Source organism: Rhinoraja longicauda, chromosome 16, assembly GCF_053455715.1.
Source record: "Rhinoraja longicauda isolate Sanriku21f chromosome 16, sRhiLon1.1, whole genome shotgun sequence".
In the NCBI taxonomy this organism is placed as follows: Eukaryota; Metazoa; Chordata; class Chondrichthyes; order Rajiformes; family Arhynchobatidae; genus Rhinoraja; species Rhinoraja longicauda.
Window position 1 is genome coordinate 43,793,248 of NC_135968.1, and position 17,280 is coordinate 43,810,527.

Below are 17,280 nucleotides of genomic sequence, written 5' to 3' on the forward strand. Positions count from 1 at the left end.
GCAATAGTAAATGAGCATTTTGTATCGGTAGTCATCAAAGAGGATATTGAGATCATTGAGGGGTATGTGGATATTACTCGGACATGTTGATATCAGGAAGGAGGAGGTGTTGAGTACTTTAAAGAATGTTACGGTGGATGCCACCAGACCCTAGTATCTATTCAATTATTGAGGGAGGAAAGTGAGGACATTATTGGGCCCTGGATGGCGATCTTTGTATCCTCTTTAGCCACAGGGAAGGTCCCAGAGGACTGAAGGATAATCAATGTTTTACTTTTTTTTTGAAGGACAATAGTGATAATCCAGCAAATTATAGCCTGGAGAGCATATATCATTTGCAGGGAAATTATTGGAGTAGATTCTTAGCGATAGGTTTTACTGACACATGATAAAGCATGGACTTTTAGAGATAGTCAGCATTCTATCAAGTTCCTCATGGTAGGCTGATCCAGAAGATTAATGCACATAGGTTTCAAGGAATCTAGATTGGATTCAAATTTGGTTTGGCAATAGAAGAGGGTAGAGGTGGAGAAGTGTGATTCTGGCTACTGATCTGTGACCAGTGGTGTTCGCAGGGATGAGTGATGGGACCTGTGTTGTTTGTGTGTGCGCGTGTGTGGGCTCTGGTCAGGAATAAGGAGGCACACATCAGATTTAGGCAGTCGGGATCAACAAAAGCTTTCCTCGAGAGGGTTTGATTCAGATGCTTGATTCAGCAAAACCTCAGAGGAGGAGCTGATAGAGCCATTCAGGAAGTGTGAATGCAGAGTCAAGCATCAGGCAATGTTTTTAATAACACTTACCAAGAGCACACCAACTCCTACAAATTCCATGGTAAGTAAATATGTTTTGGAAAGTTGGTACAGAGACTTCACACATTGACAGTTCCTGATGTTTTAACCCAGTCTTAGTGAGGCCTAGAACACCAAATAAATCAAAATACTCAACCATCGAGATTAATGTGAAACCTTAGCAATGCAGACCGTGTGTTTGGAAGAAGAGAATGTTTCTCTTTTAATTGTTGCCAGGCGAAGAAAGCAAAAGGAACTAAGGATAAGTTGAGGATGAGTCCTATCAACAATCCCAGCCCCAAGCAGATGGTTGTCATATTTTCATGCAGGAAACATACATTAAAGGGACATTGGCATTCACTAACTGAGTTGTCAAGATCAAAAAACAACAGATGTTCCAAATGTGTTTTGTTACTTTGTTAATCTATATTGTTTTTCACCACACTTTGCTACCTTCTCAAGATATTTAAGTGCCATCATTCTCTGTTCTGTCAGTGAATCTTCTCCCATTATTATAAAAATATCATCCTTTTGAATTTCAAATTCCTAAAGAAAGATGAAAAACATACTGCTTTATAAAGGTAAAAGCAAAATGTAATAAAATGATATTGGAAGATTTTATAATTGTAAACAAACTCTAAATGCTCCTTGGCCTCTTACCATAGCCCTGCTAATACTTTCCATTCAGATCTTTATGCTGCTCACATTTGAGTACTACAATTAAATCTGCCTCTATGGATATTGCTGGCAATGCTAAAGAGATGTGAACAACTCACTACATTGCAAGATTACTCTTCATGTCATTTTTCATTCTTTTACAAATCACTTTCATTTCAAGACTCGTCTTCTTGATCCTGCTGCCAATGAAAATAATTATTCTTTATCTAAATCTGTCTATATCTTTGGCGATTTTATATACCTCTATTATGAACCTCAGCAACTACCTCTATGTCCAGGTCAGCTCCAGTTTCTCCAGTCTATCCACATTTCTATGCCGATCCCTAGAATCATTTTAATAAATCACTTCTGCACCCTCTCCAAAATCTTCACATTCCCTAAAATGGACATGCTGCCCATGTTGTGGCCAAATTAGTATGTTATAAAGATTCACCATGACTTCTTTACTCTTCCACTTAATGTTTCTATCCTACTTGGCCTTTTAACCACTTTCTCATATTCCCTGCCAATTTCAAAGGGCTACGGGTCCTCCCAAGTTACAGCAGGATTCTGCTCCTGGAACTATTCGGGTTATAAACAGATCACAAGTTGCAAATGCGTCAGCGGACCAATGTGCCACACACCAAATGCCTACAGTGGTGGGTTTTCCCACAGGAATAGATAGTCTAGAGAACATTTTAAATCTCGGTTTGCCATTCTTAATAACAAAGTTGATATTAACAAATTTAGCCCAGACCTATCTCATATTAAAACAGATATTATTTTTAAAGATTTTACTGGCAACGAGGCTTTAAATGCTATTGATGGTTTTGAAAAGGACATTGTCGTAGGTCCATATAGCGAATCTTTAGATTCGATTTGCAAAATGTACATCAAAGTGTTAACTAGAATGTATTCTTCCTGGGTTCAAAGTGGCAAAATTCCAGCTGGTGTCAAGATATTCACCAGCAGCCAGCATATCATTGGAAATCTGGCATATCACCCTGCCAGACCCAAACGCATGTTCATACAGTGCATTCAAAAAGTATTCAGACCTCTTCACTTTTTCCACATTTTGCCACGTTACAATTATTTTGAAATGGATTAAATTCTTTTTTTATCATTAATCTACACACAATACCCCATAATAAAATAGCTAAAACAGGTGTTTAGAAATTTTTGCAAAGTAATTAAAAATAAATAACTGAAATATCACATTTACATAAGTATTCAAACCCTTTGCTATGACACTCAAAATTGAGCTTATGTTCATCCTGTTTCCATTGATCATCCGTGAGATGTTTCTACAACTTGATTGGAGTCCACCAGTGGTAAACTAAATTGATTGGACATGATTTGGAAAGGCGCACACACCTGTCTATATAAGGTCCCACAGTTGACAGTGCACGTCAGAGCAAAAACCAAGACATGAAGATGAAGGAATTGTCCATAGACCTCCAAGACAGGATTGTGTCGAGACACAGATCTGGGGAAGGATATAAAACAATTTCTGCAGCTTTGCAGGTCTCAAAGAGCACAGTGGCCTCCGTCATTCTTAAATGGAAGAACTTTGGAACCACTAGGACTCTTCAAAGAGCTGGCCGCCCAGCCAAACTGAGCAATCGGGGGAGAAGAGCCTTGGCCACTCTGACAGAGCTCCAGAGTTCCTCAGTGAAGATGGGAGAACTTTCCAGAAGAGCAACTATATCTGCAGCACTCCACCAATCAGGCCTTTATGGTAGAGTGGCCAGACGGAAGCCACTCCTCAGTAAAAGGCACATGGCAGCCCACTTGGAGTTTGCCAAAAGGCACCTAAAGGGCTCTCAGACCATGAGAAACAAGATTCTCTGGTCTGATGGAACCAAGATTGAACTCTTTGGCCTGAATGCTAAGCAGCACCGCTCATCACCTGGCCAATACCATACCTACGGTGAAGCATGGTGGTGGCAGCATCATGCTGTGGGGATGTTTTTCAGCGGCAGGAACTGGGAGACTAGTCAGGATCAAGGGAAAAATGAACGGAGCAAAGTACAGAGAGATCCTTGATGAAAACCTGCTCCGGAGTGTTCTGGACCTCAGACTGGGGCGGAGGTTCACCTTCCAACAGGACAACGACCCTAAGCACACAGCCAAGACAATGCAGGAGTGACTTTGTGACAAGTCTGTGAACGTCCTTGAGTGGCCCAGCCAGAGCCCGGACTTGAACCCGACCGAACATCTCTGGAGGGACCTGAATATAGTTGTGCATCAATGCTCCCCATCCAACCTGACAGAGCTTGAGAGGATCTGCAGAGAAGAATGGAAGAAATGACCCAAATCCAGGTGTGCCAAGCTTGTAGCGTCATACCCAAGAAGACTTGAGGCTGTAATCGCTGCCAAAGGTGCCTCAACTATGTACTGAGTGAAGGGTCTTAATACTTATCTAAATGTGATATTTCAGTTATTTCTTTTTAATTACTTTGCAAAAATTTCTAAATACCTGTTTTCACTTTTTTATTATGGGGTATTGTGTGTAGATTGATGATTAAAAAATGAGTTTAATCCATTTTTAAAATAAGGCTGTAATATAATAAAATGTGGAAAAAGTGGTCTGAATACTTTCTGAATGAACTGTATGTTGTGGGCTGCATATAAGTCAGGCGTTCTTAATCCAGACACAACTTGTATGCACATATACCATCATATTTTTCTCCTTTTATGTTTATTTTTAGGCCTTGACATCATTGAGAAGACCAGCAATTAGTGTCCATCTTTGACCCTGAAAAGGCGATGGGAAGCACTTTTTTGAACTGTCCTCTGGTAATGGTGTTCCCAAAAGAGCATACCTCTAAATCAGTATGCTGTTCGATGTGGAGAAGAGCGTGTAAGTGGTGGTGTTTCATTGTGCCTGATGGCCTTTCATTTCTTGGTGATAGAGATCACAGGATTGGATGATGCTTTCTGATTTGCTTGGGTGAGCAACTGCAATGCATTTGTATAGTGAACACACTGCAGCCACAGTGTGCCAGTGATGAAGGGTATTAATGTTCGGGTTGGTTGATGGAGTACCAGTAGAACTAGTTGCTCTTTCCTGAATTATGATCAGCCTCTGAAATGTTATTATCTCCATGGTATTTACCTGACTGGTGTAGCTGTGAATAAACCTGTGGTGGCTAATTAAGCTGTACTTTTCCAAGAGACTGTGGCCAATTCATATGCTTTTGGGATGTGGGATTAAATTGAAGCATCTGGAAGCAAACCTGGTCACTTAAGTGTTTTAATATTATCCATGATTATTGTTTCTGCAAATTTCCCCATTACCAACATTAAACTGACTAATTTGTTGTTACCGTTTTTTGAACCAGGATGAAACATTTGCAATTTACCAGTCCTCTGGTCCTCAGTTACAGTCCCTGAATCGATAGTCTTGTGGAAGATTATTATCATGATGCCTCGTACAATTCAATTAAGTCCTTCTCACTCTTCCTAAAGCCCCTGTCCCACAGGCGATTTGTTAGGCGACTACAGACGACTAGGCTGTCACCACACGGTCGCCGGGGTGTCGCCTGTATGGTCGTGTGTAGTCTCCAAAGAGTCGTATCGTTTTTCTGGTCGCCACTGGATTTTGAAATGTTTAAACATTTTCGGCGACTTTTAGTTTGATGCTAATGACCGTAGCTTGATGTCTCCTGACGTAGGCACTGTCGTCGGTTGTCGCCAGGTTGTCGCCAGATGACGTAGGTTGTCGCTGGTGCTGACTTCGGTGAATTCAATTGGCGACTACCTACGGTAACCGGCGACAGGTTCCGGCGTCAAAACCGGAGGTGAAAATGTTTACTGAATTGACTTCAGTTGTTGCCGACAGGGTCGTAAGCTTGTCGTAGCTTGTCGCAGGGACGTAGTTTGACTTCAGTTGTCGTAGGTTGTCGCCTGTGTGGTTGTAGGTTGTCGTAGGCGTGGTTGTAGGTGGAAGTCCTAAGTCGCGATGATTGGGTCGCTGGTTGTCAGTGGCTTGCCGTAGCTTGACAGGTGGTAGGTTATTGTAGCTTGTCGTAGACGTTTTTCGTAGGAGGGGTCCAGTCACCGGTTTTTCGGTGACCTGCTACGACTATGACAGTCACCGGCAGTCACCTAAAAAATCGCCTACGTGGGGCAGGCCCCTAACTCTAAAACATAAAAGCCAAGTTTCCTCTAAGCCATTCCAGGAATTAACCAAGTAAACTTTCTTGATCAACTTCCAACATAGTAAACATTCTTTCTGAAATAAGGAGAGCAAAGGCTCCAGATTACGTCCTATCAATATTCCACAAAGCTAAAGCATAACCTCCCTACTTTGTACTCAGTTCCCCAACTATGATTAATAACATTTTGTTAGTCTAATTAGTTGCTAAACCTGCGAGCCTTTTGAGAATCATGTACTGGCACTACCAGATCCTTCAGTATAGAAACATATGAACAGAAGTGAACTAATCAGACCTGCAGACCTTTTCTACTGCATAATATCATGGCTAATCTTTGACCTCCCTCAATGTGCCTACATATTTTCTATATGGCTTACTAGATTTGGTGAGCAATATCGACCAGCCTGACATTAAATAGTAAAAATTGCCATTTTCTGAGTTAGCTACAAATTACTACCATCCACTATTACCTTCACTTCCAAAAGGCCACGTTCCAATTTTTTGACCATATAATATACGTCTAGACCTACAATCATCAGACTCCATGGTGGATGGCCCTCAGTGTACAATATAGTACAAATTGTGCTTTTGACACCAGTTTTGAAATTTGACTTGATTAGAACAATGGCAGAGCTAACAGAAGTGGTGTCTCCTGGCTCAAGTGACTAGGTTTGTTTCAAGGTGCTTCAGTTTCCTCCCACATCCCAAAAGCATGTGAAGTGGGCACAGTATATTAGCCCTAGTGAAATAGGTGAGTGGTGGAACTTGGGAGAAGTGATGGGAATAAAATAATGGGATTAATGTAGGAATAGTGTAAGTGGATGCTTAATGGTCATGGTGGGTCAGAAGGACTTTCTCCTTACTGTATGACTCAATGTTTAACTCGCATGGACCCATATTTTTTGACGCAGGATAGAACTTATAGTCACTATCATGTGATGCTTTTAGTGCCACAGAACACCAAGGACTTTGAAATAAGCTCTCTTGTCTGAGCTTGTAGCACAGTTAAAAATTGGTAGGTACGACATTGTGGGCATTAGAGAGACATGGCTGAAAGAGGATCGGAGCTGGGAGGTGATTATCCAAGATTACACGTCCTATCAAAAAGACAGACAGGTGGGCAGTGGGGTGGGGTAGCTCTGCTGGTAAGAATGAAATGTGGTCCTTATCAAGGGGTGACATAGGATCAGAAGATGAAGGATCCTTGTGGTAGAGCCATGAAACTGCAAGGGTAAAAAGATGCTGATGGGAGTTACTTTCAGGCCCCAAACAGTAGCCAGGATATAGGGTACAACTTGCATCAGGAGATACAATCGATATGTAAGAAAGGCAGTCATGGGGGATTTCAATATCCAGGCAGACTGGGAAATTCAGGTTGGTAATGGACCACAAGATAGGAAATTTGTAGAGTGCCTACGAGATGGTTTTTTAGAGCAGCTTGTAGTTGAACCCACCAGGAAAAAGGCAATTCTAGATTTGGTGCTGTGTAATGCACCAAATTTGATTAAGGAGCTTAAACCATTTGGAGGAGTGGCTATTACTAAGGAGAAGATGCTTGGGAAATTGAAAGATCTGAAGGTGGATAAGTCACCTGGACTGGATGGACTGCACCCCAGGGTTCTGAAATAGGTGGCTTTAGAGATTGGGGAGGCGTTAGTAGTGATCTTTCAAGAATCACTAATCAGGAGTGGTTCCAGACAATTGGAAAATTGCAAATATTACTCCGCTGTTCAAGGGAGCAAAGTAGAAGAGTGGAAACTATAGGCCGGTTAGCCTGACTTCAGTGGTTGGTAAGATTTTTGAGTCCATTATAAAGGATGAGGTTTCTGAGTACTTAGAAATTCATGTTAAAATAGGCCAAAGTCAGCATGGTTTGTGAAAGAGAGATCTTGCCTGATGAACCTGTTGGAATTCTTTGAGGAATTAAATAGCAGGATAGACAAAGGAGAGTCAGTGGATGTTGTTTACCTGGATTTTCAGAAGGGAAATACTAACATGGATGGCAGGTTGACTGGATGGCAGAAGGCAAAGAGTGGCAATAAAGGGTTTTTACTCGTTGGCTGTCAGTAACTAGTGGTGTTCCGCAGAGGTCGCTGCTACTGTTCACGTTGTATATCAATGATTTGGATGAGGGAATTGAAGGCTTTGTGGCCACATTTGCAGATTATACAAAAATAGATGGAGGGGCAGGTAGTGTAGAGAAAGCAGGGACTCTGCAGGACTTGGTCAGGTTGAGAGAGTGGGCTAAGAAATGGCAGAAGGAATAAAGTGTAGCAAAGTGTGGAGTCATGCATTTTGGTAGTAGGAATAAAGGCGTAGACTATTTTCTACATGGCGAGAGTATTCAGAAATTAGAGGTGTGAAGGAACTTGGGAGTGCTAGTGCAGGATTCCCAAAAAGTTAATTTGCAAGTAAGGAAGGCAAATACATTTATTTCGAGACGACTAGAATATGAAAAAAGAGTGATGTAATGTTGAAGCTTTATAAGGCACTGGTCAGACTGCATTTGGAGTATAGTGAGCAGTTTTGGGCCCCATATTTGAGGAAGGATGTGCTGGCATTAAAGAGGTTCCAGAAGAGGTTTACAAGAAAGATCCCAGGAATGATTGGGTTAACATAATAAGCATTTGATGGCATTGGGTCTGTACTCATTGGAGTTTAGATGGATGAGGGGGGGGGGGGGGGGCTTCATTGAAACTTACCAAATAGTCAAAGTCAAAGTCAAAGTCAAAGTCAAAGTCAACTTTATTGTCAATTTCCAGTTAGTTTACACAGACAGAAAATCGAAATACCGTTTCCCACAATCCCGAGGAATAAAGTGCATTAAATTAAGTTAAAATTAAAAAGGCACAGCAAACAACAATCAATATAAAATATAGTCACTTCAATGAAAAAAAGATGAAGATGAATATATTACAATAAAAAATAATGAACAGTAGTGCAAAGCCTGTCCATAGCAGCGTTAAAAAAAGTGTCTGGTGCTGGATGTGCGTGTGTGTGGGGTGTTAAAGTCCAGGTCCAATGGGGGCAGGGGAGAGAGGAGGGAGGGAGGGGAGAGAGTTCAGCATCCTGACAGCCTGGTGGAAAAAACTGTTCTTTAGTCGGGTGGTGCTCGACCTCAGGCTGCGAAACCTTCTCCCTGAAGGCAGGAGGGTGAAGAGGCTGTTGGAGGGGTGGGAGGGGTCACCCACAATGCTCAATGCTTTGCGGGTGAAGCGGGTGGTGTAAAGGACCAGGAGTGTTGGGAGTGAGGCGCCAGTGATCCTCTCAGCAGTGTTCACTATGCGCTGCACGGTCTTGCGGCTGGAGGCTGTGCAGCTTCCAAACCACACAGTGATGCAGCTGCTGAGGATGCTCTCAATGGCGCCTCGGTAAAAAGTGTACATGATGGGTGTGGGGGCTCCCGCTCTCTTCAGCTTGCGGAGGAAGTAGAGGCGCTGCTGGGCTTTCTTGGCGATGGACGTGGTGTTGTTGCTCCAGGAGAGATCCTCGGTGATGTTCACCCCCAGGAATTTGGTGCTGCTCACCTGCTCCACAGCAGCACCATTGATGGTCAGTGGGTGGGGGTGTTGGGTGTGCGTTCTCCTGAAGTCGACAACAATCTCCTTTGTTTTCTCCACATTCAGGAAGAGATTGTTGTCTGTGCACCACGCGGCCAGCTGGTTCACCTCTTTCCTGTAGTGGGTCTCGTCGTTGTTGCTGATGAGACCCACCACGGTTGTGTCGTCCGCAAACTTGACGAAGTGGTTGGAGCTGTGGGTGGGTGTGCAGTCGTGGGTCAGCAAGGTGAAGAGCAGGGGGCTTAGCACACATCCTTGTGGGGCCCCCGTACTCAGCGTGATGGTGTCCAATGTGTTGCTGCCGACCCGTACGGACTGGGGTCTGGCAGTGAGGAAGTCCAGCAGCCAGTTGCAGAGAAGGGGGCTGAGGCCCAGATTTGTTAGTTTACAAACCAGCTGCTGGGGGATGATGGTGTTGAATGCTGAGCTAAAGTCTATGAACAGCATCGTAACATATGAGTTTTTAGTGTCCAAGTGGGTGAGGGCTGGGTGTAGAGCAGAGGAGATGGCATCCTCAGTGGACCGCTTAACTCGATATGCAAACTGAAACGGGTCCAGGGAGGGGGGGAGGTTGGATCTGATCTGCCTCATGACCAGCCTCTCGAAGCACTTCATGATGGTTGAAGTCAGCGCTACAGGGCGGTAGTCGTTGAAGCAGGATGGAGAAGACTTCTTGGGCACAGGTATGATGGTGGTTTCTTTGAAGCACGAGGGAACAACAGCCTGGCTCAGGGAGATGTTGAAGATGTCTGTGAGGACATCTGTGAGCTCAGCTGCGCAGTCTTTTAGCACACGACCAGGAATGTTGTCAGGTCCAGAAGCTTTTCGGGTGTTAATCCTTAACAGTGTGCTCCTCACACTGCCTGGAGACAGACAAATAGCCTGGTCGTTGGGGGGGGGGGGTTGTTTTCTGTGCAGGTGTGTTGCTCTGTGCTTCAAAGCGAGCGAAGAAGCCGTTGAGGTCGTTCAGGAGAGAGGTGTCACTGTCACAGGTCTGTGGTAAGGGTTTGTAGTCCGTGATAGTCCTAATACCCTTCCACAGGCTCCGTGTGTCTCTGCTGTCACTGAAGTGGGCTGTGATGCGCCGGGTGTAGTGTTGTTTGGCTTTCCTGATGCCACTGGAAAGGTTGGCCCTGGCTGCTCTGAGACCGGCTGGATTGCCCTCTCTGAAGGCAACGTTGCGGACCCTCAGCAGCCCATGGACCTCCCCTATCAGCCATGGCTTCTGGTTAGCCCGGATGGTGATGGCTCTGGTGTGGGTCACATCATCAATGCATTTGGTGATGTAGCCTGTAACTGTCTCTGTGTATTCCTGAATGTTGGTTGTGTTGTTGTATGTTGCTGCCTGCTTGAACATGTCCCAGTCTGTAGTCTCAAAGCAGTTTTGGAGTGCAGCTATGCTGTCCTCTGACCACACACGTACCTCTTTTGAAACCGGTTTGGTGACTTTCACCCGGGGTCTGTATGCCGGTTTCAGCAGAACGGTGAGATGATCAGAGAGGCCGATGTGGGGGAGGGGGGAAGCCTTGTATGCTCCTTTGATGGTCATGTAAACAAGGTCCAAGGTGTTGTTTTCTCGTGTTGGGAAATCAACATGCTGGTATATTTTAGGCATGACAGTTTTTTAGGTTAGCATGATTGAAGTCCCTAGCTACGATGAGAAAACCATCTGGGTGTGCTGTCTGCTGCTCAGAGATGGCCCGGTACAGTTCACAGAGTGCCTCCTCTCTGTCCTTGTTGTTGGAACTGGGAGGGATGTAAACAGCGAAATACCTAAATAGGGAAAGACCTGGATAGAGTGGATGGGGAGAAGATTTTTCCACTAGTGAGAGAGTCTAGGACCAGAGGTCCATAGCCTTAGAATAAAAGGACATACCTTTAGAAAGGAGAAGATGAGGAATTTCTTTAGTCAGAGGGTGATGAATCTATGGAATTTGATGCTGTGACAGAAGGCTGTGGAGGCCAAGTCAATGGATATTTTTAAGGCAGAGAGTGATTAGTACGGGTGTCAGGGGTTATGGGGAGAAGGCAGGAGAATGGTGTTGAGAGGGAAAGAAAGATCAGCTATGATTGAATGGTGAAGTAGACTTGATGGGCTGAATGGCCTAATTCTGCTCCTATAACTTATGAACATGAACTTTCCATCCATTCTGTCAGTTCTCCATAATATTTTTAATTCTCACCCTTCAATTTTATAGGTTTCAGGAAATGCAACCCTCATTTGTATAATCAATTCTTAGAATTTAATCCTTTGAATATTATAATGGTAAATCAATGCAGTATTCTCCTATGGTCCAATAGTAAGTTGTCATGTGTGGAACTATTCATAGTTCTCAATGCAAGTTTGAACTGGGGTTTGTATATCTGTAACATAACCTTCATGTCCTTGTATTTCAGATCCTCTGCACATAAAGATCACACTTGCAGCGACATTTTTGATGATATCTGAAAAGTTTCATGACATTTTAAGTTCTATGTACATGGATCAAATTTCTTTGGACACCGATAGTAATGAAGTGCTTTGAAAGGTTGGTCCTCTCCCACATCAAAGCCTTCACCCCTGCCTCACTAGACCCACATCAGTTCGCATACAGAGCAAATAGATCCACAGAGGACGCCATCTCTCTGGCTCTTCATACCTTCTTGACTCACCTGGAGAGACAGGGCACATATGTGAGGATGCTATTTATAGACTATAGCTCCGCCTTCAAAACTGTCATCCCCACTAAGCTCACCTCCAAACTCCACCAGCTAGGCCTCAGCTCATCAATATGCAACTGGGTCCTGAATTTCCTGACGGAGCGCCCTCAGGCAGTGAAAATGGGCCTCCACCTGTCCTCCACTACCACTCTCAATACTGGCACACCACAGGGTTGTGTATTGAGCCCCATCCTCTACTCCCTCTTCACACATGACTGTGTTCCTGCATTCGCCACCAACACCATCGTCAAATTTGCGGATGACACAACGGTGATCGGGCTGATCTCCAACGGCGATGAATCAGCCTACAGAGCGGAGGTGCAGAACCTGGCGAGCTGGTGCTCAGAGAACAACCTGTCCCTAAACACAACTAAGACCAAAGATCTAATTATCAACTTTAGAAGATGACAGAATGCGGAATATGCTCCAGTCCTCATCAACGGGGATGAAGTGGTGAGAGTGTCCAGCTTCAGGTTTCTGGGCACACACATTTCAGAGAACCTCACATGGTCCACTAACACCACTGCGCTAGTCAGGAAAGCACAGCAACGGCTGTTTTTCCTGAGAACGTTGAAAAAGGCCGGTCTGCCCCAACAGTTACTGATGACCTTCTACTGCTGCACCACAGAAAGCATACTGACATATGGCACCTATGTGTGGTATCTCAGCTGCACGGATAGGGTAGGAGAGCTCTTCAGCGGATCGTCTGCAGAGCGCAGAGGATCATTGGAATACAGCTACCAGCCCTGGATCTACTACGCACGTTGCCTCAGGAAAGCTACCAGCATCTACAAGGACTCCACACATCCGTGCCACCGTCTGTTTGAACTACTTCCATCTGGCAGACTTTACAAGGCCTTCTACGCCCGCACCTCCAGACTAAGAAACAGCTTTATTCCTAGAGCTACAGCAGATCTAAATCAGACCTGCTGAGAGCCCGCCATGATGATCTGTCTCTGCCCCCAGGGTCATCTGGCACAACTGACCCTGCATGAACCTTTTTTGCACTTTACCTTGTTTCCTTTTTTTTCCCCCTCCCTTTCTGTTGTTTTTGTTTTCGCCGTGATTTATTATTTTATAGCATCGATATGGAAGTGGCATTCTTAATCTCATTGTACTTGTCCAATGACAATAAAGATATTGTATTGTATTGTATTGTATTGTTGCTTCTGTACTTGTTGCTTCTGTTCTCTATGTACTTGAAGCTACATTCAGATCCCCTGCATGTGCTTGAAGATACTTGAAACTTGGTGGTCAGAGCTTCTGCTATTTTCGTTGCAACATGCTTAGTTAACTTCTCATATTATCCTTCACATTTTGTACCACTACATTATGCTATACCCATTTTTCTACCAATGTAGCACTTTAATATTTTGAAAGATAATTCAGTTGCTAACCTCAAAAATATGCTCTGGTATCTCTCTTTCATATGGCGGCACTTGCTTAAAACAACAATATTCAGGAACTCCAGAATTTCTATGCATCAGTAGACGAAAACGTCTAGACAGCTCCAATTTTTCATCTGTTATAAAGTTAAACTCATCTTGCATTTGCTGTAATCTAAAGTATTTTGGGACACTTTGACCCTCCTCAGTGGCATACTGTCAGAAAGAGCAGAAGTACAAATTACACCTTAGAATCTAATCTTGTTTGATAGATAAGTTATGTTACCTGATAGATGTGATGCAGGTTTAGATAATATTTCTTTTAATATTTCAAAGAAATCTTAATTCCCTAATTCCCTAGAAATGTAATCACAGAATGCTTATTTTTTTCAACATCATGATACTTAAAATTAACTTACCACAGCGTAAATCATGCTTCCAACCATTTCTAATCAATTCATTTCAATTGTACTAATATAAAGTTGTTCAGAGAAGGTCGTGCTGATGGAAACATGCCCTTGAGCCTATTATTCATGCTGACTATCAAGTACACATTTACACTAATCCTAATTTTCATTCTCTCCATTTTCTCATCGACTCCCCTTGGATTCTACCAGTCACTTACATAGTCGGGGCAATTTACATTGGCCAATTAACGAACCATTCCACACACCTTTGGGACGTAGGAGGAATCCCATGTACGTGATCACAAGTGGTTTGGAGGGAGTTGTTGGGAAGAATTACAAATGGGATAAATGTAAATGTGTAATCGGTGTTTGGGCATCTTTCTGTGCTATGACATGCAAACAATGCCAACAGTACCAGGAGATCAGGATTGAATCTGGGTTGCTGGAGTGTGAGTAGCAGCTCTACTACCCAAGCATCACGGACCACATGCACAACCAAGCTTGGATCAGCTTCTTGAACCAGGTTGCAGAAATATGGGAGGATGGGCACAATTTCAAGTGCAAGTATATGAAATGACTGTTAATGCGTATTCTCGGCCTTAGATCTCCATTATAAGTGGCGTCAAAGCAGCGAGACATCAGCCAAAAAGACTTCAGTTCCTCTGTGTTAATGCAATTCTGCACTCCCTTCAAAGTGCACTGGAATTTCTAGGCAATCATGGATAATATGTTTTGTAAATATATATATATATAGTTATTCTGCTTCATCAACCAACATATTCTCATTTTACACTAACCTTAATTACATGCATCAAGTTTAAATTCTGGGGATCATTGGGATCAATTCTGGCTTTTTTTGCCCACTTGGCAAGTTTCTGTAAATCATTTATCCGAGACATTCCAATTGAGGCAATAGCATCCATGCTAAAATTAAATGGAAAAGAAAAGCTAATTTGTCACATTTGTTTCATTGCACACGTTATTCCACTCGCAAAACCAATTTTTACAATATGAAAGTTTCCTCTGAGAATTGGCTCCAGCAAAATTTGATTTAAAAAATTTGGAGCTGCATTCAAGGAATTTTTGGTAAAGCCATGTTGTAAATCAAGTAAAGGGTGCAAGATTCATAAAACAATTCAGGATCCATATGTCAAATTTATTTGCGAATTTCCTATATTCTTCTGACTCTGGCTCTCATGATTACAGTTTGTGGTATATTGAATGTTTTTTGATAAATCCAGCACACCGAAGGAAACATTTAAATGACAACAAAACATAAATATTGTATTGACAACTTGTATACTGCGGACTAAAAGTTGCTGTTAATTATTGACAGTTTTAATGTGAGATATTCAAAAACAGTTGAAATAAATGTAAGCAATTAAAATGAACTAAAGTATTTTAAATTTTTTCCAAAGTCTTTAAAAATGCATGTTACTGACATAAATCGAGTAAAAGACAAAATAAAACACAAAAACAAACCCTTCATTTCTCCACAGTGACTCCACTCAGATGAAATAGGGCTGTGCTCACAGTGCTGGAGTTAAAGTGGATGCCACCCTCAGCTCCGTTTACTGAGATTCAACACTGCTGAATCAAACATCAGAGTTGGTGGTCAGATATAGCCCAATATTTTCTGTACAATATCTCCTCCCACTCAACTTTCTGTAGGCCATTTATTCTGCTCATCCGATTTCTTTGACTACATTGTATCTGTTCCGATGATAATACCTTCCACACCAAGGTTTATGAGATTTTCTTTTTTTCTCTCATCAATGAATTCCCTTCCAGGATTCTCAAGACTGTTCCATTTCCCACTTTTTGCTCTTACTTCCTCTCCATCCAGTCAGAGCCATGATAGGATTCACCTTGTCCACCTCAATAGTCTTCACATTCAGTCAATCAGTCTCCATATATAAGTGTTATTCCCTCTTCCCTCCTGTTCTTTTTCAAAATTCCAAAGGGATTGTTGCTTCCATGGTTTCCTTGTATACTCATCCATTTCTACGACCCCCATGATCTTCTCATATTCTCATGAATCTGACTTTTCATCTGAAGGGTTCAACATCTAACTTTTTACCTCTTTGATTCCTACAATTCAAGGACCAAAACTCACCTCCAAGATCAACCAGCCTGTTCTTCTTCCAATTTGGCACATTACATTTGATGTTCATCATGTGCCTTCCTCCACCTTGGAGAAACTAAACTTAAGTAGGGTTGATGCTCTGTAGAATATCTGGGTTCAGTTTGCAGTGATAACTTTGAGCGTCCAGCTGCCTTTCACTTTAATTCTACTGCTCCAACCTCTCATTCTTTGTTTCCTGCACTTTTCCAATAAAGCCTGTAATGTTGTCCAGATCTCTCTTTTCACAAATGCTCCTGATATGCCTGTTTCCCCAGGATTCTGTGTGTAGGAAGGAACTACAGATGCTGGTTTACTCCGAAGATGGACACAATATGCTGGAGTAACTCAGCAGGCAGGCAGCATCTCTGGAAAAAAGGAATAGGTGACGTTTCGGGTCGAGACCCTTCTTCAGACTAAGAGTCAGGGGAAAGGGAAACTAGAGGTATGAAAATGTACAAAGAACAAAAGAATGAAAGGTATGAAAAGAACAAATCAAGGCCAGCAAGGATGATCACGGAAAGGTGGAGCCCACAATGGTTCATTGTCGGCTGTGGAAGAGATGATAACGAGGGAGTGCAAACAGTGAAACTAAGCAGGATGACAGTAAAACTAGAAGAATAGGGTCTGGGTCCGTTTCTTCATTTCCCTCTCCACTGACTCTCAGTCTGAAGAAGGATCTCAGCCCAAAATGTCACCTAGTCCTTATGCTCCAGATATGCTGCCTGACCTGCTGAGTTACTCCTATATTTTGTGTCCATCTTCCCAGGTTTCTCTTTTATTTAAGGCTGCCAGAATTGCCTTGCTTTGAACCTCACAGTTCCAGATTTCCTTTCTTATTCTGACTCCTTTAATGTAATTCAATTCCTTTATTGTATTTCCGGTTGATAGGACCAGCTGTAAATAACTCCGTCAGCCAGTTCCTCCTCCACAAGACATTTGATCTGTCAGTCACCAGCCTATAAACAGACATTCCCTTTATTCTCTCAACCTTCCCTTCAACTTAATACATAATGATTTCTAATACATGTTCCTTTTCCCCATTCTGATGAAAAATGACATGCCAACTACCTATCTCTCTCCCTTCAGATGGTGCCTGACTGTTCACCATGTCCAGCGATTTTGGATTATATTTCACATTTTCCACATCTTTTCATTATCCTATTATGTTTGTCTGGTTCAGAGTCATTTTTTGTTTATCAGCACTCCTGTGAATTCCCCAGGTATTTAGCTAACAAAGCTGCCATATTAACAGATGTTTGGGTAAGCCTGTAAGACTTCTGCTTGATTATCTTTGTTATTATTTAATTCACTCATTTCTAAAACTTGTGCACCATATCATAATTATTACAAATTAATACCAACTGCAATCTAACAAAACTATTTCCTTTATTGGTATTTATCAGTAAAGATACAAAATAAATTAATTGAAGAAAATGGTTCTCAAAAAGGACTACAAGAATCTTTAAAAAATTGAATAATTGGCATTCATTCGTTT

The 17,280-nt window shown here is 42.5% G+C and overlaps 1 protein-coding gene across 1 annotated transcript in view; it reads right to left on the minus strand.

The window, feature by feature from the left end:
- The window catches only part of LOC144600837 (protein CC2D2B-like), a 108,173-nt gene that overhangs the window by 33,427 nt on the left and 57,466 nt on the right, over positions 1-17,280 (minus strand). Inside the window, exons 13-15 of the mRNA XM_078412727.1 lie at positions 14,458-14,584; positions 13,266-13,469; positions 1,245-1,337 (exon numbers count right to left, since the gene is read on the minus strand). Coding sequence (XP_078268853.1) covers positions 1,245-1,337; positions 13,266-13,469; positions 14,458-14,584 — 424 coding nt within the window. The remainder of the gene's footprint in view (positions 1-1,244; positions 1,338-13,265; positions 13,470-14,457; positions 14,585-17,280) is intronic.